At 34.7% G+C, this 26,117-nt stretch overlaps 2 protein-coding genes across 4 annotated transcripts; both read left to right on the forward strand.

Moving 5' to 3' along the window:
- Positions 1-6,162: 6,162 nt before the first annotated feature.
- On the forward strand, positions 6,163-19,955 carry LOC110689330. 3 transcript variants are annotated; one of them, XM_021866100.1, is made up of 10 exons: positions 6,163-6,287; positions 6,779-6,908; positions 7,786-7,858; positions 11,418-11,671; positions 11,974-12,090; positions 14,368-14,419; positions 17,990-18,056; positions 18,126-18,562; positions 18,798-18,892; positions 19,540-19,955. In XM_021866100.1, the coding sequence occupies exons 2-8, from the start codon at positions 6,813-6,815 to the stop codon at positions 18,541-18,543; spliced, it is 1,077 nt and encodes a 358-aa protein (XP_021721792.1). In that variant the 5' UTR covers positions 6,163-6,287; positions 6,779-6,812; the 3' UTR covers positions 18,544-18,562; positions 18,798-18,892; positions 19,540-19,955. The 3 variants fall into 3 exon arrangements, with proteins under 3 accessions (XP_021721792.1, XP_021721791.1, XP_021721793.1); XM_021866099.1 differs by having other exon boundaries at positions 17,990-18,562; XM_021866101.1 differs by lacking the exon at positions 6,779-6,908 and having other exon boundaries at positions 6,164-6,287; positions 17,990-18,562.
- A 529-nt stretch (positions 19,956-20,484) lies between these two features.
- LOC110689329 (cellulose synthase-like protein G2) lies at positions 20,485-25,021 on the forward strand. The gene is made up of 8 exons (XM_021866098.1): positions 20,485-21,203; positions 21,580-21,672; positions 22,683-22,805; positions 22,900-23,112; positions 23,239-23,338; positions 23,431-23,609; positions 23,814-24,161; positions 24,273-25,021. Exons 1-8 carry the CDS (start codon positions 20,622-20,624, stop codon positions 24,753-24,755), a joined length of 2,121 nt encoding a protein of 706 aa, XP_021721790.1. The 5' UTR covers positions 20,485-20,621; the 3' UTR covers positions 24,756-25,021.
- Positions 25,022-26,117: the final 1,096 nt, after the last annotated feature.

Consider the following 26,117-nt stretch of genomic DNA (forward strand, 5'->3'; position numbering starts at 1 on the left):
ATATGCCTGACCACAAGCTTGTAAAAACTAAGTAACCTCTTATTATACTTATTGATACTCTTAAATAACAAAGTAACCTGCAACACTAATAGATTTACCCTATATTAATAACTAACCCCTATAATCCTAACAGAGTAACCTCTATAACATTAATCAAGTAACACCATGATAGCTGTTACACAGTGTGACTAACCACATATATAAGTTAGTATAGGAAGATATATCTATAATATAATAAGAAATTAATAACACAAACCACAAAGTCCCCTTTTTTTCTTTCCCTTTCGAGGTGTTTGGTAGGAGAGATAAAATTAAGTGGGATAAGGACGTGGGATAAGAAGGTGGAATTTATAGATGGGACAAGGATAAAAATAGTGTATTCCATTATTTGGTATGGGTTGGGATTAGATTGGAATAACTAATAAAAATACAAAATTACCCTTATTATCCTTTCATTACTCTTTTCTTCTTTCTCTTTCATTAAGAGTGGAAATGTCTTTTACCCATTAATTTAATCCCCATCTCTTATACCACCCCCCTTAGTTATTAATTTGGAGGGATAACTCCATATTTTACCCCCCTCCCAACTCCTCTCCTAATTCTCATCCCTCTAAATAAACAAAAGACTTCTTAAATCCCTCCTCTTTTATCCTATCCTCCCTCAACTATCCCATTAACCAAACACCCTCTTTATGTTTATTGTGTGAGCTCCATTAAAGTTGTTGTTGAAGGATTTATGTATTCGTCAAGTGCCATTGCTAGATATATTCTTAGATCAATATTATGGAAATAATCAGTTCATTTTTTAGGTCATCAATATATGTTGTTAGATGTGATCAATGATTTTTGGGCTAGTTAAATAGTCTAAAGCCCGATAAAATGAATCTCATGAGGTCACACTTTATGGTGATGGATTGAACAAAAGAAAGAAGGCCTAATGTTGGGCCCTATAGAGGGTGGTGGACCATATGGACTAAATGGGAGGTGTTTAGGCTTGCTCAAGACTCTATTATATATACGAAGTATATGATATATAATGGAGGCTTGCCTAGGTTTTTCATATAAATAGTCATAAGTTGATTGAAGATCAAATAATCCCAAAAACCCTAACCCCTATACCTCTTTTCCCCCTTGTGTGTGTGTGCGTGTGGTGGTGCTCGTGGCCGGTTTTTCCTTCCTCATTTTCGTAGAAGGTGTTTCAAAGTGTTCATGTCTGACTAACTAACATTAGTGAAGGTTCAATTCTAACCCGTGGACCAAATAGAGGAATCACGTTTGAGGTTCTTGTTCTCTTAAAGTTCGTGGTCGCACGTGGAAATCACACATTAAAGGTTTAATTTATATGTTTTTTTATGTGTTATGCTTGTAGATCATGATTAGGTGCGAACAAATATGATTCATGAAATTCCGCAATATATTACCTAATTCCCTACCATTGTTTCTTTAATACATATTAAAATGGTTAATAGTCCACACTATCCCACATAATCTATGCAAAATCTCGAAAATAACCATGTTATATAATACATAATAAAATGTATCCCGGAGATGTATAGCCATAAAGGTAATTATTAGCTGTGTATGTAATTGTTAATTGTTAATTAACAAGTTGTTAGCTATAAAGATAGATAATTAGATGTTGAGTGTTTGGTAAAATAAGAGAACGATTAACTAACTATTACATATAAAAATCAAAATCAACGAGAATGAGGAATAACTTAAGTGGTCAAAACTTCCCTCAGGAGATCATGAAATTAATTCTCATCTCAACTTTCTACACACCAAATAAGTACGCCTTACCGACTTACGTACTAGTATACTCCACAAGTGCACAACAGATGGAGAAAAGCTTGATTGAATTTTTGTTTTTTTGAAACCACGGAGTCTTTAAAAGCTTTTTAAACCTCTAAAAGCTTGTGTTGAATGAGAATTAATATTGACAGTTGACATTATTATGTGCGTGTCAATAATCTAAATTTCATTTCCCCTCATTAAGCTTTTCTCCCTTTTATTAGGGCTGTGCAGGAAAATCCGAATATCCGAAAATTCGAAAATCCGATTCGTATCCGATCCGTTATTTTAGGATATTCGATCCGATTTTTTTTTCGGATCGGATATCCGATCTGAAAAAGTCGGATATCGGATACCAACTCGGATAGTAAATTTTCAGATTTCGGATATCCGAATATCCGAAAAAAATCGGATAACGGATATCCGTATCCGAATTGATATCCGAAAATTAAGTTGGGCTTGGCTTTTTGGGCCTAAAATAGTAAAATCTAAAATGTAAACTTGTATAGGCACTGTTTTTCCTTAATCTTGGGCTTTTTTCAATTTAAATTGTTTCTACTTATGTCGACATAACTCCAACTATGTATTTTTTTCTATTTGAACTCCAATTATGTATTTTTGTTGTGTACTAGTCTAGATGTGTCAAACCTTAATCTAAAAAAAAAGTTCTAGATGTGTCAAAAATTCACCCGATTGATACAATCTACAAAAATTAAATTCAAATATCGACTTATTTGGAAATAATAATTTTGTATGTTTCAAATTAAAAAATAGATTCGATCCAACTTCACGGAATTCAAACACTTGAATGACACCTCTATGTCCTACTATATCAATTTTTTTTTTTTTAGTTTTTGTTTTATATTGGTGGGTAAGGAGAACGACCATACTAGATCAATATCTTTTTCAAGTAAACCAACTTAGTTACGTATAGCAAGCTTTTGGGAAGGGGGTGGGGGAGATAAGGGAACCTCCAGCTTTTAAGAACCACATCCAGTAGTAGGGGTGATTATGAGACGAGACAACTCGCGAGCTACTCGAGCTCGACTCGGTCAAAACTCGACTCGAGTGAGCTTGACTCGAAATGTTAATGAGACGAGTCGACTCGAAAGCTCGTGAGAAGCTCGAATTCCTTTATATAATATCATATTCACTAAAAATTAAATTATTTTGATAAAAAAACTTTTTTTTTATATTAATAATTAATAAATAAAACATTATTTATGTACTCGTATCATCATATGTATACACTAAAATGAAAACTCGACTCGCATCATAAGCACCCCTAGCCAATAGGAATCGAAACCCATGAAGTCGTGAGGTGATACTCTTATCAACTACACGTCTACACCAAATACTACCTGGTCACTAAATCTTGCTATTCTCAATACTTAAGTTAATCAAATTAATTGTCATTCATATGGAGTATTATGGGGTTAATGGTAATTATATAACGATCATCAGATCATGTATGTTATTACTGTACTTTTTAAAGATGACTTCTGATCTATTTACTCTGTAATTAACAAAACCTTAAACTTAGAAGTTAGAATTAATTTCAAGAAATAAATTGCGCTCATTCATGATGAGTAAGAGTGATCATTGATTATCGTTACCGATTTACCGAATCGAATAGTCAATTTAATATCCTACCTTATTGAGTATTCAATAATCAATAAAACTAAAAGTATTCAATAATCAATAAAACTAAAAGGATGCCCATGAATTGAATTAACTTTGGGTATAATGTTTTGATTTTTAAACAAATACGGAGTACATATTTTCCAAATAAAGTTGAAAGTGATCGAATTTAAAATTTAATCATCATAATACTTTGAATTATTTAACTAGTATTACCAATTTACGGATTTACCACATGATCTTGACTACATTACTAAAGTATAAACCAGTAAACCTCAATCCCTCTTTCTCATTCTCAATTTCTCAGTGGCCTCCTCTTCTGCTCTTTGTCTCTCTCAGACTCTCATTCTCGATTTCTCAAATTCTCAGTCGCCTCCCTCTCTGCCTCTCTCAACTCTCATTCCTTCTCGCCGGCCGCCGCATGCTTGACTGCTTCCAAGTTCCTTCTCGCTCAGGTAAAACTCCATCACTCTTTACAAATTTCACAACTTACTGAAATTAGGGTTTTTTTGAATACTTGAATACTTGAATGCTATATGAAATTTTGAATCACCCATTGATTAATTTGTGTATATCTGAAACTTGAAATGCTGTTGAGTATCTTGAATGTAGGAAGTCTGTTTTTGAGTTGCTGTTGATTTCTTTCGTTTTTTTCATTTTCGTCTTGTAAAGAGAAATAGACTCCCTTCAACTCCCCTTCTTCAACAAGACTCTCAATCAGATTTGCATAAATCATAAATTAACAATTTTTAATCTAGTTTATCTTAATAGTTCTCTGATTACCTCCTAAAATTAATCAAATGGGTATGTCTGAAACTGGAGAAAAAATTAATCAAATGGGAATTCTTATTTAATTTTGCTTTGATTTAAGATTTAATGATAATATAGAATTGTGCCTACTAGAAAATTTAGTATTTGATGTGTCTTGAATCAAATTATTTTATCAGTTGCATGCACACACTGTTCGTTGGACGAGTGTCGGGTTCGTAACCGAGTGATTTGGATAAGTATCTAAATGATGAAAGAGAACCTAACACTATTGGAAAGAGCTTTGATGCCTTAGATTGGTGGAAGAATCGTGGGGAAAGATATCCTATAGTAGCTCTTATGGCGAAGGATGTGTTAGCTATTCCCGTGTCCACTGTAGCGTCTGAATCTGCATTTAGTACGGGTGGACGAGTACTTGATCCATTTCGTAGCTCACTTTCATCAAATATGGTTGAAGCTTTGATATGTGCTCAAGATTGGTTGCGAAATACTCGTGGTCCTTTAGTAGTTGAAGAAAATCTTGAAAATATTGAGAGAATTGAAGAAGGTAAAACATTTTATTAGTTATTATGTTTTTTTTAATTAATTTGCATAATTTAGTTTTAACTTCTAACTAATTTTTTATTCTATATTCTTTTTAAAAATTGTTGTGTAGAGTTATTACCACTTATTGAGCAACCTTCGAGTGGCGTTGTTGATGATTACATGTGACAAATTGAAGATGAGCTTGAAGATTGGAGATTGGAGCTTGAGATACATAAGATGAAGTTGTAATTTTTTTTATTTTGTTTTTTGTGGTGTAATTTACTAATTTGGAGTTTGTGGACTTTTAGTGGCTTGGAGCTTTGTAGAGATTATTTTATGTGTGTTTAATATGTTTTTGTGTGTTTAATATTTGCTTGGTTAATTGGTTTAGTGGTTTTGTGTGTTGCTTTGCTGTTTTTTTTTTTAGTTTGTCTATTGCTGTTTTTTATTGCTGCCAGGTGCTGTGTTGATGTATTAATGGTGCTGTGTTGCTGTACTGATATTGCTGTTGCTGACCTGTTGCTTTGCTGCTCCGTTGTTGCTGCCCTGTTGTTTTGTTGCTCCGTTGTTGCTGCTCCGTTGTTGGCTTGTTGCTGCCCTGGCTATGCTTCATCATGTAACTATGCTTAACAGGTTTATGGTTGATTTGGTTGCCACTAATTCTGTTTTTCAGGGGAAAGGAAAAGCTCCAGCCATTCGTAACCAGTATGAAATGTGGAAGAGGCCAGGACAAGGTACTCAAAAGGTTAATATGACGGATCATGGAGAAATTCCGGAGAGGCAGGTGCAAGCTGTGTAATCAGAACTCAGAAGAAGCGATGGATCGTGGCTTGCAAGCAAATCCTAGAAAATTATGGAACTAATGAACTAGCTGTCATTTTGAGGGATATTGGAGAATTTCTGAAGACTGATCGTAATATTGACTTCAATTACATTGACATGGAAGCTTGCGATTAATATGGAGGATGATGAAAGACCACATGATGTTGCTCCAACTTGCGTGAATGATATTTATGAGCAAGACCTTCAGGACAGTAGCAACTAATTGGATGCAGAACTCTTATTGCTTTAGCTTTTCTATTTCTGTTTGTTCTGTTATAGACAATCAGGGAAGCTTTGGTTTTGATTTTTTGATGATGCCTTGTATGAACCGTTTGATTAAGTAATTTAATATGCTCCCTTTTTCCCAAAAAAAAAAGAAAAGAACACATTGTATAATGAAATAGTTTATTATAATAAACGGAAAAAATAATATTTTAAAAAATAATTTTTAAAAATTTCGGATAACGGATAATTGAAGTATCCGATCCGAAAAATTTCGGATATTGGATATCCGAAACATTTCGGATCAGATACGGAAATCAAATTTGTAAATTTTCGGATTCGGATATCGGATATCCGATCCGTGATCAGGCGTACCTTTTATGCTGCACTTCTCTCTCCTCCTTTGAAATTTGAAAGCATATTTTCTTTTTCTGAAAACACTTTTAAAGCATACTTTCAATTCTCCATTAACAATAAAACACTTCCGACCAACACTCGTCCATGAAACAGCTTCTCAGGTAAGCCTGTTTATGTTTTTTTTTGAAACTCATCGAATATCAATTCGCGATATAGGGTTTGTCGTTGATAAAATTGCCAGTATTGTTAATTTAGGGTTTGATTTTGTTCCTAGAATTCTTGTATGTGCAATTTAATTTGATTTTCTTAATCAAAGAGAATTTTATGCGTTTTTTGGAGCCATAATTGATAAACCTGTTAATTCTAATTAATTGAGCTGTTTGTTTGTGAATTTGTGATATGATTTTGGGGGGTTTATGATTAATTCTTTCCTGAATCAGTTTTAGGACTTTCTTTATGATCTTTACTGTCACCCGTAATTGTTCGGAACGTGTTTGTATGAACTCTTTCCCGCAAGGTCTCTTAGACTCGGCGGAACTTGATTTGAAATAAAATTCCAAAACCCACTTCGTATTATTAATTAGTAAAAGGAATGTACCATATTTTATCTGTTTATAATTTATATCATTCACTTAATTTATGTAACTCGCAGTTTGTCATGCTGGCTTAACTTTTGAGGCTTGTCCATGGGAAAGAAACATAGTGTTCGTTTTCAGATTGGTCAGTTGGCTGAGGCCAGGACTTTTGTTAGTGGTTTTCGTGGTGCGTGGTTTCGGTGTAAGGTATTTTTGAGTATTTCTATTTTTTGTTCCATTTATTACAATCTTTACAGATTTGTTTCAAATGTGGTCTTTTCACCTTTGATTTGAAATATGGTATTTTTCCCAAACAAATCCTGGTTGGTGCCGAGGTGCATCTTAAAGTATTTTTCACGAATGGGCTTATAATCCAATTTAACTTCTTGCAACCTTTAATGTCTATTGCGAGGATTGTTTTTCTGTATGCATTTGGAAGATTACGAAAGCTGTTTTTGTTTGGTTTGACGTAAAACATTTTTAATGTGAAATGATTTTTCAAGGAAAACATATAGTATTTGATTCCATTTTCTTTTTCTGGTTGGGTTGACCACTGAGTCTGGGCAAATTTGGCTATAACAGTATCACCGGTGGTTTGAACACTGGCCTCGTCTCTTTTTCTAGCTCTTCATTTTGGATGCTGTTTTTGTGGTTTTCAGGGAAGCGTTGGATGATTGTGGTTCTGTTTGTAGTAAGTTGTCTTGGGTTAGAACTCAGAAGGGGAGTTGTGTAGTTCTGTTTAAATTTTAAAAGAGGGCTACTGTTGCTGCAGGGGTCTTTTTCTAGGTGCTTAGATACGCGGATTTTTTTTTTAAGTGAACATGCATTTATGAAACCAAAACTGAGAAACTTAGACTAGCTTGTCTTATTGTTTGATTTTAGCATCCCCTTTTGTGTTTTCTAATCTGTCTTCACTTGGCAAGAATATCACATGTTGATGGATTATTATACGTGGTTCTGTTAGGCTGCTTTATTTCTTATAGAACTGTGGGCTTGCATTATGATGTGTTTCATATTTTTCAGTTTGGTAGTAATATTTGATTTTGCCTTTTACTCTAACAAATTTTGATGTATTTTTGTTTAGATAAAGAAGAGTACCACAAGAAAAGGTCGGATTACAGCTTATGTTGTAGAATATTATGACTACCCAGAGGAAGGTAAGTGATTGCCTCTTGTCTTTGTGGTTATTTATGGCTGTTTACTTGGACTTGTTTTAATTTATAGTAACTCTAAGGCAGTGTTGCCTATGCACAAAAGGTGGTGGGTGAGTATCATGTTATTATCCAACCTGCAAAATCAAGGAGCACACTAGTGCCGCTCTTCTTACAAATAGTGTTTTTTTGACTTGTTTGTTTTGACTAAGAGGAACAAAATATTCTGCTTGTGTGACCTTGAAAATCAAGAAAGAAAAGTTCTTGATTTTGCAGTGTCATTGACCCCGAATTTCCATGTCAATCCTATCCATTTCCAAATTTAGGGCCTAGCATCTTTTGATTAGTTAAGTCATGATCAAGTCCTTACTCAGCTCTAAGGAGCTAATATGACTTCATGCCTTTTCAGTTGTATTCAGTGAAGAATAGTCAGATTGAAGTAGGCGAGGTGGGGGGGTGATTTGGTATTACTGGCTTGTGGAGCATCATAATGTTGCCAAAATCATACTGCACAAGGAGGTGATGAATAAGTGTACAACTCTTGTATTCTGCAGACTGCTGGTTGGCTAGACTGCTAGACTAAGAAACGTGCCAGCCATCTACTAACTCCTACCATCAAAGCTACTGGAACCTTTCCAGTGGGGTATATCTAAGCAATAAGAAAATTTCTTCATGCTCTACATCACCTTTTTGGGTAATTTGACCCTCCTTTTGTGTTGCAGCATAGTAAGATCTTTGGTCGGAAAATAGTGTCTTCTACCACTTTGATTAAACTGTAAAGGTCTTAAAATCTATAAGTTTCAACTAGTTAATAACCTAAAATTCCAAGCAGAAAAACTTACTAGGTCCTGACATTGTATCCATCTGGCACTCACCTTGTCTACCTGTTTTGACTTCAACCATCTAAATAAAATTCTGGGATGGTTTTAAAATAACAACTACCATAACTCTATAACCCTGATACTAAATATCGAACCTCAATTCTGGATTGTTGATGTGTTAAAAGCTACAAATAATAGACAAAAATATCTAAAGCATTCAAGAACTAAATAAAGAAGACTTGTGTTTGGGAGAGAGGAAAAAAAGAGCCTAACTTCAAATTAAGTTTCATGTGAAAAAAGCTCCCTTGAATTCACATGAATCACATCTACCTGAACCTAACTAAATCTCGAAATTAACACTGGAAGAAGCCTTAAATTTACATTATCTTACATTCTTCTCTGATTCAGTTTTGTACAGGGCTTTAAAATTTTTGGTCTATCAAAGATTGCATTTCAGCCCCGTAAATATCATTGTCAAAGCCAATCCCAATAAGATGAGGTTGGACCGTTGGTTGCAAGAACCATGATTTTATCTTTGTTTATCATGGTGAAAGATGTTTTCCCTCCATGTCAAAAATTGGAATGGATTGACCCTAATTTCAGATGAGGTTGAGGATTTTGATGATGGGATGGATTTCCCTTACTTAGACCCACCATTGAGGCGTTGCCGTGCTTTGTTAGTGTGGTGGCAGCGAGGGAGGGGCAGGGGCTACAGCGAGGAGTGAAGGAGGGTAGTTTGTTGCAGGCTTTTACTGCCGTGTTGGTTTTGGGTCAGGTAAGGGTGAGGGTAGGGGTTTCGGCTCAGCTATTAAGGAGGAGAGATAGAGTGAGAAAAGAGGGAGGTGGTGGTGGACTGGTGGTGATGAAGGTTGTGAAGGGTTGTGAGGGGGTAATAAAGGAGGCATTAATGTCTTTTCCTTCTTTTCACTAATCATGGTTAATTTCTAGCCAAGTTAGCCTCATTAATATCATTTGTGAGATAATATTTTTAATTCGGGTCATTTTGTATAATAATTATAATAAAGAAAAAAAAGGAGGGTCACCATTTTAATGTAGCAATGGTTGAGGGCCACTATTGAGAATTTCCTTTTTTTTTTTTTAATTTTTTTTCCCCATCCCCTTAAGAATATCAGGTCATGAGCTAGCTTGTGATAGAAGCCTTCTTCCACTAGATTTCTGTACTGTCTTATAAAAATTCTATATTCCTCACTATATTTGATGCCTTCATGAATGTTTAGAATGAGTATTTTTGTAGTTCCCTTCAAAATGAGCATATCAAGTGGTTAAAGTCAGCTCCCTTCCCTTTCAAATACACAGATTTTTGTAACAAAAAGTTTTTCTTTATTAGTGTGGACATTGCCCTCTGCTGTTGACGTTTCACTCTTCACCTTAATAATAGTGGTCAAGCTACTGCTGAGAAATTTTTTAGTAGTCTAAAAACCATCATGGCTCTAAGTAGCAGGACCTTCTGGTCGACCTTAAGCATTTAACCATCTAAGTCCCAGTGTAGACTTGCTGTGGTAAATGAACATATAAATTTTCTATATTTCTTGTATCTGTTTGTCATCTCTCTCTGATTTACTCTTGCTTTTTTTTAGATTTGTTTTATACCGTAGTGGTAGGCTGGACCTTAAAAATTGAACTGGAAGGAGGGATTGGGATAATGATGGGAATTATGGGAATGACAAATAAAGAGAATTTTGTGGCAGCAGTTTTGGTCTTTTAGGGCATACAAGTTTGGGGCTGAAAGGATAATGATGGTGTAGACAGTGGTGGCTAGAATGAGTAGTTGTGCAGGTAATTAGTGGCAGTGGTGGCATTGATGGTTAATAGTGGTGATAGTGTTGTGGCCAATGACGGTTAATGTGGTAGCGCTAAGTAGGAATGGAGCAAAAAAAGAGGGTCTGGGCGAGGTTCCATAGTCAGCTCAATTGTGGTAGTTGAATGAATCAATGAAGGAGGAAATAAAGAAGTCGAGAGAAGGAAAGAAATAAAAGTTGGAAAGGGGAGGAAACTGATAGTCTGATACTCTGATACAAAAGAATAAGTTAAGGGAATTAGTCAGCTAGCCGGAATTTCGACTTCTTAGCTGGAAAATAGAAAGTAGTTGCTGTTTTTGAAGGTTTATTTTATTATATGACAGGCACTTATCTACAATACTTTTAAAGGAATTTTCTCACAAAAACGAACTTTTTAAGTAGGAAATATGTGAAATTTTGTAAAACTTAATGCTTAGTAGTTTGTCATGTTATGGCTTGTTTGGCATTGTTTTTTGTTTTCAGTTTTATATTTTCTTAGAAAACAAAAAACAAAAAATAGGAAACAAGAAAAAGGTGTTTCCACTTTTCTGTCTTCAGTATAAATTTGACTAATTTTTTATTTATTATATGACATGTATAATATGATTTTGAAAAACAAAAAACCAGAAAACCACAGCGATGCCAAACGAACCCTTAGGTTGCAATTTCGTGTGTCCATGCATAGCTTTTGGGGTCTCTGAGTGTTATTTATATGGGGGTGAATAATTTAATACTTTGCTTTTGGCTAGATTTTGATGGCGTACGTACGCCCTTTACTGTTCCTTGGTGTTGCCAATTTGTTCTTTATGCCTAATCTGTCACTGTAGCTTGGTAAATGCTACTTTGAAATTAGTTTTTATGGACTTGATCATGCTGTCCTATCCACTGAAGCTCTTATTTGTTTCTGGAAACACCTTGATTAATGTCATTAATCTCCGTTTGCAGCCGATGAAACGGTAGATCTATATCGCCTTCCCCCAGAGAGCAGTAATGGACATAAGGCAAAAAAAGAGCTGATGTTGCGCCCACAATTTCCAGCTTTTTATCGCGAAAGTGAATTACCTGATGTTAACGTAACGTCTGAAGTCATAGTTGCAGTTGCTGATGTTAGGAGAGTTGGAGATTTGGTGGACTGGTTAACTGATGGCTGTTACTGGTCAGGAACAATAACTGAAATCATAGACAATGACACGGTTCAGGTAATAGCACTAGTGCATGTTATGTTTGTTTTACATCCTAGCTAGATTCCCTCTTAGTAGTATTAAAGCAGAACTTCATGTTCTCAGTTTTGCTCTTAGTATAAACCCCTGAAGCTCTATCTTTGTCTCATTCACTCTAATTAGCATTAACGCTAGCTCTAGTCTCATTCACCAATAAAATATCATCTGCAACAAACGTATGCCATGACTCCTAGTTTTGTATCTTTTATCGTATGATGCATTGATGCTGTATCTTTTCTCTTACCAGTCAAATATATTTTATTAACTTCTCTCTCATTTAGATTAAATTACTAGAGCCACCCAGAGGTGAAGGATCATCTTATACTGTCAATTGCAAGGATCTCCGCCCATCACTGGATTGGTCTCCTGAATCTGGTTGGACAGTCCCTGTACCTTTGGTAAACTCTTCCTACTAGTTTGTTATTGTATGTGGTATTGTTCAGCTTAAAAGCACATAGTTTCTAGAACAAAACTTGAAAGTGGCTAAAGCAGCAAATGCTTCTTCTTACTCTTGGTTTTTTCTTCTGCTCGACTATTGCATTGCATCTTTGACTTGGTAAATATTAAGATTTCTTCTTGGTGGGGTCTTCGGGACAATTTCCATGCTAGGCTATATAATTGAGCTGGTCTGATTGTCTGAATCTGATAAAGGCTAGAATGAAACCTGGTCTTGTTTCTAAGCATAATTGTTGGACCAAGTCTGACACATATTATTTGAATTTTTTCTTTTCCCTTCTGTTTTGTGATCAGTAGTAGCGTATTTCTGTTCAAGGAGGCATGTATTACTGATCCTGATTTGTAGATTGCCCTGCATTTGGTGCTTGGAAATTATTATCTTCCGCCTCAGAGATAAAGGTTTTAAATGACAAGTGTGTATACATTGTGACATTGTGCTAAGCTTTTACAGCTGCAGTCCTTTATCTGAAAATGAAATACTTCTTTTGTATATTGCTATATTCTCCTTCAGAACTGGTATCTTTCTTTGGACCTTGTTTCCAGTTTTTGATAAAGCACTACTTCTGAAATTAATATGTTCACGTAGCTTAATAAAAGGATCGTTTTCTTTTGCCCTTATTAGTGCTGTCATGCTTTTATGACTGGCTAACCCAAACGACCTTATCAGCCTCACCATCTTTTTCAGTCTTGTTGAACTCCAGGGAGTCTGTTAAGAATCTGGTTATGTCCCTGTGCTTTGGATTCAAATTGGAGGTGATAGGTTCTTGTTATCAGTTTTCTCAAAGCAGTTCACAAGAAAATAGAAGTGAGCAAAGACCGGGCCGGGGTAAAAAATTCAGGCTGATGCTTGCCCAAAACCCGCAAAATCGGATTGGGCCTACTGGGTTTTTAGTATTTTTCAGGCCGGGCCAATAAAAATAACTAAATAGCTTAGAAATGCATCTCCAAGGCCTGTTGGAAAATAAAAAATTTCCGATTGGGCCCGACTTTGGGCCGAAAATTTCTGCCCAAAGCCTGCCCCTAATTTGGCCGGCCTGGGCCTAACATGATCAGCTTTATGTGGAACATGTTCAATCCTTAATGCTGGGAAAGATTTAAGAAAAAACTTCTGTTAGTTCTCTATCACAGATCTATTTGAAGACCACAGAGCATTGGTGATTTGCTAAGCAGCATATTGAGAGCCTCATGCCGTCACGTTCCCCTTATGTCCTGAATTCCTTCCAAACCTTTGCTGCATGAAATAACCTTGAACAAATACAATCATAAACTTAGTTTTTTCATCGATTTTATACCACCCTCTTTAAATCTTCAATCAAGTAAACTTCAGGTCAATGGACTTAGGTTTGTATGATAATTAATGCTGAGCTTTGACGAATACAATATTCATTGTGTATATATTTCCTATACTACTCCCTCCGTTTCTAAATGTTTGTTACGTTTCCATTTAGGCTGTTCCTTTTTATTCTTTACATTTAGTATCTTTCCTATTTTGATCATAAATATTGGACAAAATTACCCTTGTTTTACAATTTTTTTTACTCAAAAGTCCTTACTTTTCTATGTGCTATTGTACTTTTTGTACTATTTTAATAGTTTTTCAGCACTTACTATTACTTTCTCTCTCCTCTCTCCTCTAATTTCTTCACCCCACATGCTCAACATTGTATTTTTCAATAAAATTGTACTTTCAATCATTGAAATATTACAATATACCTTAACTTAACACTAATTCTTAATAACCGCGCATAATTCCAAACGTAAAAAACATTAGGGAACGGAGGGAGTAGTTGGCATCATTTAATTTTATACTTTAAATTTACTCCACATTAATTAATGCTATTTTAAATTTAAGTAATGAATATATCATTAGTTGTTTCACTTTCTAAAATAATTTGTACGCATTGCTCGCACATAGATCTAGTAAGAGATATAACTCATATAAGAGAAATAGAGGAGGGGGAGGGCCTGCTGAAATATTGTTCAACAACAGCAGTTTGCAAAAGTGTGTGTGTGTGTTTTTTTTTTTTTTTTTTTTTTTTTTTTTTAATTTTATTCATTTATTTATTTATTTATTATTATTATTATTATTATTATTATTATTATTATTATTATTATTATTATTATAATACTGTAACATCAAACACAGGACTTTTCTACTTGAAATTTCAAAAAGTTCTTCGTTGTTGTAACATCTGAATCCATGCTTACTATGCCTCCAGGAAACTCAAAACGGACAATTGCATGCCCGTTTGATTCAGCCGTTGAAGCAAGGTATTCTTTCTAATCTATTAGCTGCTTGCTTCCGGATTTCAAAATTTATGAAGTTTAAAATTCCTCTTTCCTGTTGCTACTGTCTTCATTAATTTGATGGGAGAGTTTGTTAGGTGTTTGCCCATTATCATGAGTCCCTAATACGTATTTTTGTATATAGAGTATTTTAATTGAAAGATGGTCAATTGTGATGTAAGTCATGTTACTAAAAGTAGGTGATTGTGATGTATAAACTTTTTACCACCAAGGATTACATTTAATTTGGAATGTTGAGATCTCAATGAGTTTTCTCTCACCAATTTTGATGAACTTTGCAAATTTTAATCTGTATCTGCCATTACTAAAGTTAGTATCAGACTACTTCTGAATTCATAGTCCTTCATTAATCAAGTCATAGACTGTAATGCCTTTGTATTATGCTAATGTTCCCCCCATAGTCTGGCATCTTTGATTATTTATTGCTAGTTATGTACTTTTAATAGTGTAAAGTGTGGGTTTTCAAAAAAAAAAAAAGGTGTAAAGTGTGAAGGGAGTGATATTATAATTAAATTTTCTGTTCAGTTTGAATTTAAAACAATCCAAGATTGGATAGCCATATGGTATCTGGAACGTGACAATATGATATCAGTCATAGTTTGTCAAAAGTCGAAAGAGGTTACATATATTGTAATGGCACACTCGTCAGTATTTAGCCCTTGATTTTTTTGAAAGTATACATTCTACTGTGATGGAAGAGATTTACTACCAATCTTCAAGTTTCCTTTACATTTTGAAAGGTTTCTGAGTGGATGGATAGTCTGTTACTAGGAGAATCATAGCATTCCTAGTTTGTCATAAAGGGCTTCACACATTGTAAATGAATTAAGACTGATTGGATTCATAATATGAGGGTTTTTTTCAATTAATGAGTGAAAGACTACTAGAAAGTAGAAACTAGGTCTAGGTATAGTGTCGATGACAGCTTGGCTACAATCCTCCTAGAATCTAACTCCCGTGTCTGAGAGAAGAATCGTATTACTATTTTGTGATGTCCTTTAACAAAATTCTACTTTCCCCAAAAATACAATGCTTCCTCCCAATTTTTTAATCGCACCATTTGTTTTGTTTTTTTTACCTCACTATTCACACAATTTTATTTGACTATCTTTTGTGTTTTATACTTCCTCCGTTAACGGTTAAGGCAACAAAGGGGTTGCGTGCGGACTCCAAGGCAAAACTTTTAAGCTTGATTATTAAAAAATAAGGGCAATAAAGTATTAATCCTACCCCCCCCCCCCCCCCCCCCCCCCCAAAAAAAAATAAAATCAGAAACCAAGAACAATCACCTAGCCTAGAACCAGCACCGAAAATGGGAACAACCACCACCAAAACCACTGAAATCCACCCACGAACCCAAAACCACCACCACCACCGAAACCACTAAAATTTTCTCCTCTCCCTCACCTACGTTTTCTGCCTATTTTTGTGGATGGCCAATGGTGATGTTGGGTGTTACGGTTTGAGTGTTTGGACATTGGATCGCGTGGCACAATCTCTTTTCTTATGTTGGCACTTGGAAAGGGCACAAGCCTTGTGTGGAAACAAGACTTGTGAGCACAAAGCAGCACAAGTGGGCATCTGAATCTCAAAGGGCACTTCTATCTATCAGCGATAGAATGTGGGTGATCGGGTGACGACCATCGACACAACTAGGAATGACAACGGGGTCGGATTCGGATTGGACTTAATAAAATCTGAATCCGATCTGATTTATAAACGGACTACAAATTCGAATCCAAATCCGGATCCGAGTCTGGAACATTATCCTCCGAGTTCGAGTCCGCCGGATTTTGGGACTTCCAAATTGTCCCCAACTCCGAATCCAAATCCAGTTATTTAACATTATGAACAATTAAAACAGCAAATAAATAATGTAAAATTGATATTCATCCATGTAAATTTATAATTAATGCCAAAGAAAAAAGTATTGAAGTGAAATGATAGACGTAGTAATTCAAATTATAATGTTATACTTCGTATAACATAAAAAAAAAAGAAAAAGGCAAGACCGTTCCAATAAAAGTTCATCAACCAATCTTGTTTAATAATAAGCGGAGATCTACTCCCTTCTTGCATGTATTTATTTGCTAGAGATTATTTTATCATAGAGACAAATTAAAAATATGAGGTGTTCAGAGGAGAGAAGGGGTTATATTCGAGAAGAAACAAAGAAAAAGGAAGGTGGCGGCTGTTTGGGGGAAATGAATTGGTTAGGTTTTATAACCACATATTTATTTTTGAGTAATAGAAAAAGGCCCATGTCGTGTAGAATAACAGAAAAAGGCCCATATCTTCTAATAAATTGGACTCGGATTAATCGGATCAGACCCTACCCAAAATCCAAGTCCGCTCCACCTCCTATTCGGACTCGGACTTTTTCGAGCGGACTTGGATTTGGACTTTATGTTATCGGATTCGGATCGGACTTTATTCTTCGGATCAGTTCGGATTCGAATCGAACCCGGAGTAAATTGCCATCCCTAGACACAACAGGATTAAATCACTTTTTTTTTAAAAATAAATAAATAAATTATTATCACATTTAGTATATTTGGGGTGGTAAATTGCATTTGATAACGCTATACCTACAAAGGTGTAACAACATGCAAGCATAGAAGTGAGGTAACACTTGCTAGGAAGCTTTTGGATATTCGTTAATCAGATGCTCCTTAGTGACTGTCTTTTTGGGTTTAAATTCTTATCCCAATTAACACGGGATTGACGAAAACATAATAATAATGGAATCTATAGTCTAGAAAACTTAAAAAAAAGTATATGAAAGCATTTAAAACATGGAATAGAGGTTTGATTCTAACACTGGGTCAATGTGTCATTGTGTCCTTGCCCTACAATGCAGAAGAGATTTATGTGCTTAGAGGTTATTTGTGACACGCCTTTAATGCTTGCTCCATTTGGACAAAGTGACTCGACAATCTTATCTTATGGACTAGAATTTTCAAAAGATTATTTGTGGTTACTCTTTTCCAAGGGGTTTCTAGATAGGTTTCCTGGAAAAAGATAAGTAACAATTCTTTTTGTTTTTGTTTTATATTTTTAATTTTGCACCTGGTGATTAGGGTAAATAGTATCATACTATTATGTAACAGAAGCAAAGTTTTTTTAACCTGTCTGCAATTTTGGTTAAGTGATACCTGGAGTTTCTGTACCTAATAAAGATCTGAGCTTATAGTATTTAACAAAGACAAACCTGTCTTAGTACTCCTATTATTATTGTTGGGTGGCATTGTGGACTTGTGGTCAAACTTTGTACTATATCTCTATGCTGGTCTTTACGTGAAATCCTTCGTGTTTTGGCTCCTCAGGGATTGCTGGTGTGTAGGATTAGTTGGTGGAATTTTTATCTTGGATAACCTGCTGATTGCTAGTTCTCCATTTTGGTTTCAGTTGAGTACATATTTTGCACGAGGGATGTTCTTTGAAAGCATCTGTTATGTGTATCTAAAGTTTTCTAACCTTTATCTAAACCATTTGTATGAGGAGGTAAATTTATTTATTTTCATTTGCCTGCAGCCCGGACTTCAAAATGCTTGTTTGATGTGCTGAATGAAGACAAGCAGAATGTCAAGGTCACACCAAGGTCCTCATTGCAGTTTAATCAGTCAATCTCTTCTCATACTTCAGCTAGCTCATTGCCACATCTATACAGATCAATACACTCCAAGGATTCATTGAAGCAGCGCGAAGATACTCCTAAAAAAGCAATGGAGCAAACACATGAGGTAAATGCGGAGTTGGATATAAGGGGGTCAACCATTGGGAAGCATAGTTGTTCAGATGGTGTTTCCAGTACGTATGTTCGAGATGTTTCAGCTGAAGCCCCAGTAGCTACTTCTGACGAAGAACAGTATCATGAAAAAGGATCTGCAAAGAAAATGCGGTTGAATGAGACAATAACTCTAAATTCTACTGGCTGTGATGACATAGAATCAATAATCTTGGATTTGGAAGAACTTGTAAATAGGGTCAAATGGCTGAAACAGATGCTGAAGTTTGGAATTCCTTCAACTCCTCAAGGTCCAACATGGGAACATATGGAACGCCCTGCAGTTTCTACTCGAAAATGAGCACTTAGACTTGATTTTGGTGAGATTCTCCAAGGGAAATCATTAATTTCCTTTTGAATTACTGCTGCTTGTCATTTTGTTTCATTGCTTGACAGTTTTCAATTTGGTTCATTGGAATAACTATTAACTACCTCGATGGGCCTTTATTATGTCCATCGGGAGGGAGAGGAAATAGGCAAGTGATGTCAGAATGACCTAGAAAAATATGTTGATTTGCAGTACTTGTGATGCTAATTTTGCTGTTTGCTTGGCAGATTTGGGAATGGGCTGCTTCTGTCATTGGTGTAAAATCAGTTTGTGAGATATATGCCATTAACTTCAATGTGAATGTTTGGGCTTGGAGAATATGGTAATTCTTTTTGTACTTTACCTTGCCTTTTATTTTGTGAATTTTGTGATTGATCTACTGGCCTTCTATTCCACTAAAAGCATCATTGATCCAGTTTGTGTTTGTTCTGAAATCACCTTATCGTTAAACAACTGCATCTTATGGATGATGAGATTTTTTTTTTGTTAATTTTTTACAAAAACGTTTCTCTCGTGTCCTAATATGCTTGAAGTTGAGTGTTGAATCGAGAAATATAGTAATGTTAGGGTTTTTGCCTGGCCAGTTATGTAAAAAAAAAAAAACTTGAAGACTATCTTTAGGAACGAATCTACACTTGTCACTTTTTAAAACTGCCTTTTTAATGAAACATCTGAATTTAGTCACCTTTCATCTGTTGTTAGCCTCCAGTAGCTCAATCTCTTATTTATGGCTGAATTGAGACCCATATTGTATTGTATAGGACCCTTGTTGTGTAAGTGTGGTAACTAGAAATTTTCCACTGCTCGTAGTATGATGAATTGACAAAGTACGTCATATCTCCTCCTCTGTGTGCCCTGAACACCCCCCCTCCCTTCTTTTCCCCAAGAAAAAAACCAAATCTAAAGTAAGATTTCTGAGATTTTTTTGGTATATACAAGTATAATGTTTATTATTTATTCCTTTTACAGTATAGAAGCAGGATTTCTAAATGCTTGAGCACCTCAAGTATTGGTTTATTCGTGTCAGAGCCTTGACCTCTTGCATCTATCAACTTTGTATTCCACTTCTGACCGCTCCTCGAGTAGTGTAAAAGGCCTAGAAGCTGATCCTATATGAGATTGATTTGCGTGCCGTGTATCTTCAAAATCAGTTGTAAATTTATGTGCAGGCTTAAGCTAAAAAATTTACACGCTCATAATTACATTGATTGTAGCAGGGTTCTTTTTACATGATACAGTATTACAGGTGATAGGCGTACAGAGATTAATGGTGAATTTTTTTTTTATATCCTTCTTTCAACATATGTTCTAAGCTGCTCACGTCAAATAGACTAGTTTGTTCTATCATTGGTAGTTTTGAGTTCAGTCAGTTTTGCAGAACCAAAGAGATGATTTAGAAGTATGAACTCAGTTATTCACCCCCATTACCGTATTAGAGCGCCCACAATGGTAACTCATCGTCACCCTCACAGCAATCTCTTTACTCAATAATTTTTCCAGTCTCATTATCTTGTACACATAATCTTTGTTAATAAGCGCATTCGTCCCGTTTACCACTCATGAGATCAATCTAAAAAAATAGCACGGAGTAGTATAATAGAATCATTTGTCTCAAGATTAAAAGTTCCATATAAAAGGGCATTAGTTGCAACTATTTTCAATGAATCTTAATACCTATCTTGATCTGTAAATAACCCAAAACAAGAAGTGTTTTAGGGTAATTTCAAGTTACTTTTTCGCTTCCGATTCAATTAAAATAAGCAAACTTCAAAAATAAGCAGGAGAAAAACATATGTTAATTTGATTAATTAATTATTAGTTATCTCACTAATCATTGTAGTCTAGAAACAAAGGTATGAATGTATGGTTAGTGTAGTACACAAATGAAAATGAAACAACTAATTTACCAATATAAAAAGTGAAACTGGTGACTTAGTCTTGTGTCACCCGGGTTCCTCGAGCACATATTCTTCAAGATTTTGGTTTTTTGTACGGAGTATTTATATACACAAAAATTAGGAACCAAATAGGAAGACTCATATCATTTCAAAATGGCGGCAACACACATTTGCAAAGTCCAAACCAAAAGAGTCATTATCAACCGTATTCATATCCTCTTTCACTCTTTAGCCATTCTTGCTCTCTTCTACTACCGTTTCTCGTCTTTCTCCAACCCTCATATCTCCCTTTTTCCATGGGTATTATTGACTATCGCCGACCTCGTTTTCACCTTCATTTGGGCCATGACTCAGGCCTTCCGTTGGCGCCCCGTCTTGCACGATGTGTCTGGCTATGAGTCCATCAATCCACGCGATCTTCCAAAGATCGATATTTTTATATGCACCGCTGATCCCACCAAGGAGCCTGTGTTGGAAGTGATGAACTCGGTGATATCATCCATGGCGCTCGATTATCCGCCTGAAAAAATGGCGGTGTATTTGTCGGATGATGGTGGTTCTCCTTTGACTAGAGAGGCTATTAAGAAGGCTGTTGAATTTGCTAAGGTTTGGATTCCTTTTTGTAATATGTATGGTATTAAGACTAGGTGTCCTGATGCTTTCTTCTCCGCTTTGGGTAATGATGAAAGACTTCATCGTGATCAAGACTTTAACGCTCATGAATCACTCCTCAAGGTACGAGTCGTACTATCTCTGTTAAATGTTAGTTGAATTATATCACAAATATAATACCTCAAGGTTATAATTAATTAGATAATGAAGGTATTATTTTTCTATTTATTTTTGTACGTTTCGCTTTCTTCCACATGCTAATGCATTTTTTTTCTATTAATAAATAAATTAAAGATATAGGTCAATAAATATATATGCTTCAAATTCATCTTGAAAGTTGTATGGAGTATTATTTTTTTTTTTTTTTTTTTTTTTTTAGGAAAAACGTGTACTCTTATCTTAGAAATTACACTAAACAATATCTAAAATTTGAAATAGAGTAACACAAATTAACAATTTCAATTGATTTTGACCATTGATTACTGATGTTGTATTGCAGTCGAAATACGAAGCTTTTAAGAAATATGTGGAGAAAGAAAGCGGTGATATTAATAAATGCACCGTTGTGCATGATCGTGAACCTTGCATTGAGGTGCGTTTCTCTCAATTTTTTAATATTGTCAGTCGTACGGAGTATAAATTTATCATTAAATTGTCATTTTTTTATACGATAAAGTACACTGAATCTGAATATTACTCATCCTATTAAATTATTAATATGAAATTGAACACACTTATGAATTATGTCATTTAAGTAAAAAGCAAGCAATTGAATGCTACTCCATAATTTATTGCATTTACATCTTGTTATAATTTGAGGGTAATGCTATAAGTATTAGATACACTCTTTAAAATTGTACAAAATTAGAAATTTATGACAAAAATACGCATAAATTAATGGAAGACCTTGTTCACTAAAAATAATCGGTACCTTTAAGGAGAAAATATAAGGCCTTTTTCACTTCACCTTGAAAAAAAAATAGTTCAATTAACTGAAAATAATTTCAGTTCAATAAAAATTTAATAATTGTAAAGTAGAAATATAACAAAGAATCAATAAAATTAATTTCAGTTCAATAAAAATAATTCCCAAAAATAAGGTGAGGTGAACGAGACCTAATTAGTATTTATACTTTTTTTTATTTCCTAAATTTATGTGATTCTAGTATGTATTTAATGCTTATACGTAGCCAAGGGCTATGTATAACATTTTCTTAATTTGAATGTTCTTAAAAGAGGAGACATGAATCATATGATCTATTACTACTCCTTAAAAATAAAATGTCCATTTATTTATGGAGTAGAAATGTAGAATATGTTTTTTCTAGAGGATGATCCATGTGCATCATGGTCCAATTGACCAATTGCATATACGAAAATTGTATTCTTAGAAAGCACCATATTTTTGTTTTTTTTGTTTTTTGTTTTTTTGTTTTTTTGTTTTTTATAATTGGATAATGACATCAAAATTATGTTATGCTAAAAGGCCTAAAACTCAGTTGGTATTGTGTAATTGTGTTACATAGATGTAATAATGGTTCGTTTAATAGGAGAATTTAAACTGACAGTTGCATTCTTCACAAAAAAAAAAAAAAATATCAGATTATACATGACAGTAAACAGGATGGAGAAGCTGAAGTGAAAATGCCCCTTGTAGTTTATGTAGCCAGGGAAAAGAGACCAGGTCATCCTCATCGTTTCAAAGCTGGAGCCCTTAACGCTCTTGTAAGCAAGTCGAGCTTCATCATATTCAATCTTACTCCGTAATATATTTTATATTGCAATCCATCAACTGATCAAAATTGAACTTAATTGGCAGCTCCGAGTATCAGGACTATTGAGCAATGCGCCTTACTTATTGGTGTTAGACTGTGATATGTACTGTCATGATCCAACCTCTGCTCGTCAATCTATGTGCTTCCATCTTGACCCGAACATGTCTCCCTCTCTTGCCTTTGTTCAATACCCTCAAATTTTCTACAACACTAGTAAAAATGATATCTATGATGGTCAAGCCAGATCAGCTCATACGGTACACTGCTCTTAGCTTTGGACTAATCGATTTTATACTATGTTGTTTACATACCTTTATACTAACATAGGCTAAAATGATACTACATTATGTAACATAATGAATTCCAATTTTATTATGATGCAGACGAAATGGCAAGGCATGGATGGACTCAGAGGACCGGTCTTGAATGGAACTGGGTATTATCTGAAGAAGAAGGCGATATATGGAAGGCCCCATAATGAAGGTAAAATGGAAACCTCTGATGTATATATCATGGAATATGCAATGATATTGTGCATTATAATAATTGGTGACTAAATATTATTGTGTTTGCAGATGAATACCTCATCAATGAACCAGAAAAGGCTTTTGGTTCTTCCACAAAATTCATTGCTTCACTTAAAGAAAACTCGAACCAGGATCTTGTCTTGAAGGAATTCACAAACGATTTGTTACAAGAGGCTAGAAATTTGGCTACTTGCACTTATGAAGCAAACTCGCTATGGGGTGTTGAGGCAAGTATTTGATACTGTACATGGAAAATACTTCTTACTACCTCTGCGGTTTCATATTATTTGCAACGATTAGCTGTTTCATATTATTTGCAATTATTTGATATAAGTAGAGAAAAAAATGTCTAATTGTTGCAAATAATATGAAACAGATGTAGCATTTATCATATAAGTATCAAATTCCTGAAAACATTTTCTTACATACAGGTAGGGTTTTCGTATGATTGCCTGTTGGAGAGTTCATACACTGGATATCTCTTACATTGTAAAGGATGGAGATCTGTGTATCTTTATCCCAAAAGACCGTGCTTCTTGGGATGCACGACAATTGACATGAAGGATGCTATTGTTCAATTAATAAAATGGACTTCCGGATTACTTGGAGTTGCCATGTCAAAGTTTAGCCCTCTTACTTATGCCATGTCCAGAATGTCTATATTGCAAAGCATGTGTTACGCGTACATCACGTGTTCAGGTCTTCTAGCAGTTCCACTCTTTATATATGGTGTTGTTCTACCATTCTGCCTACTTAAGGGCGTTCCTGTTTTTCCTAAGGTAAGACTACTCTTCCATTGTGCAACAGAGTACCTGCTGTAACATTATGCTACATTTATGTATTTATGAGGTGAATAGTTAATGATGTTTGTACTGTATGTGACTTTGAAGGTATCGGATCCATGGATGTTGGGTTTCGTGTTTGTATTTGTATCCTCCCATGTTCAACATCTATTCGAAGTGCTAGCAAGTGATCATTCAGTGCAACAGTGGTGGAATGAGGTGAGAATCTGGATCATGAAAGCGATAACAGCCTGCTTGTTTGGATCAACTGAAGCAATAATGAAGAAGATTGGGATACAGAAAACAACATTCAGATTAACAAATAAGGTTGTGGAGAAAGAGAAGTTGGATAAATACGAGAAGGGAAAGTTCGATTTCTCAGGAGCAGCAATGCTAATGGTTCCTCTCATCATTTTGACTATACTAAATTTGGTGTCGTTCGTTGGGGGACTTGTAAGGGTGATCAACCACAACAACTATGATGATATGTTCGGGCAACTTTTCCTGTCATTTTATCTCCTACTTCTTAGCTACCCTACTTTCGAAGGGATTGTTACAAAAGTTACAGACAAACTTAGAAAGAAAGAATAAGGAGTGATTGAGTAACTGCCTAGTACAGTTTTCACTTCACTTCTCTAGATTAGTCCTTGTTTTTGTTTATGTTTATTAAGATCAGCAACACTTGTAGACGGTTGCAATAATGAGTTCAATACCGTTTGTTCTGTCCCTCTTGCAAGAACAAGTATATAAATACTTTTCATTAGCCGGTTGCATTGTTGGATTCATATAGATGAATATTTCAAATATTTCATCTTTTTGAACTTACACACTAATGATTTATATCTGGAATTTTGAAACTCTTATGGTTGCTACAACATGTGTTGTTACCGATACTCCATATTTGACTATGGATATAGTTAGTTATAAAACAAGTTTGATAATGAATTACGATTTATGTATTTAAATTTTATGGTGAATTAATTCCTCTATTGTTTTTTCTATTAGGCCTTGTTTACATCACCGTATTTTTGTTGAACTTAAATTATTATTGAAATTATTTTTGCTTTTACAGAAATAGAATTAAGATGAATGAATTGAAATTCTTTTTACTGATTTTCTATTATAATTCTTCTTTATATTTACTATCTTATTGACTCTAAAACCGGCCGAACAAAAAACATCTTAGGGCAGCCTTAAGGGTGAACAAAAAAATAGTTCACAATGAGTGAACAAGTGAATGGGTGGCTTAATGGCGATCTCTATAATTGTTCATAGTGATGGTTGTGGGATCGATTGCTGCTGCAAGCATTTGGACGAATTTAAGGGTTGTGGGCCCCACCCATTTTTATTTTTTTTTCAGGAAAAAAAATAGAAAGCAGCGGCTGGGAGCGCACCACTTGGCCCAGCCGCTACTTGACACGTGTCACTGTTTTAAATAAATCCGTTGTAATTTTGCAACGGATATATTTTACAAAACACAAATAAAAAAAAAAAAATTACCAACGGCTCTATTTTTTTCCCCTCTATAAATAGACACCCATATTGCTATACTTTCTTCAACTTTGAAAATCCATTTCTTTCTACTATATTTTTCTCTTCAAAAATCCCCTCTATAATTACCAATATTATTATTATTAATATTATTATTATTATTATTATTATTATTATTATTATTATTATTATTATCATCGTTATTATTATCATTTTTATTATTATTATCGTTATTATTATTATTTCCTTTATTATTATTATCGTTATTATTATTATTTTTATTATTATTGTCGTTATTATTATTATTATTAATTTTTTATTTTTTCCAAATATAAATTATAATTATGGATGCTAATACCAACCCCAAAACAAATAGAAAGAAGAAAAAAAATTTGGGTCAAAATATGATCCTTCAAGCTCGTTTTGCCATTATTAAAAAGCCGTCTTTGGCGTGGGATACCG

The sequence above is a fragment of the Chenopodium quinoa genome, unplaced genomic scaffold (genome assembly GCF_001683475.1).
Source record: "Chenopodium quinoa cultivar QQ74 unplaced genomic scaffold, ASM168347v1, whole genome shotgun sequence".
Lineage (NCBI taxonomy): Eukaryota > Viridiplantae > Streptophyta > Magnoliopsida > Caryophyllales > Amaranthaceae > Chenopodium > Chenopodium quinoa.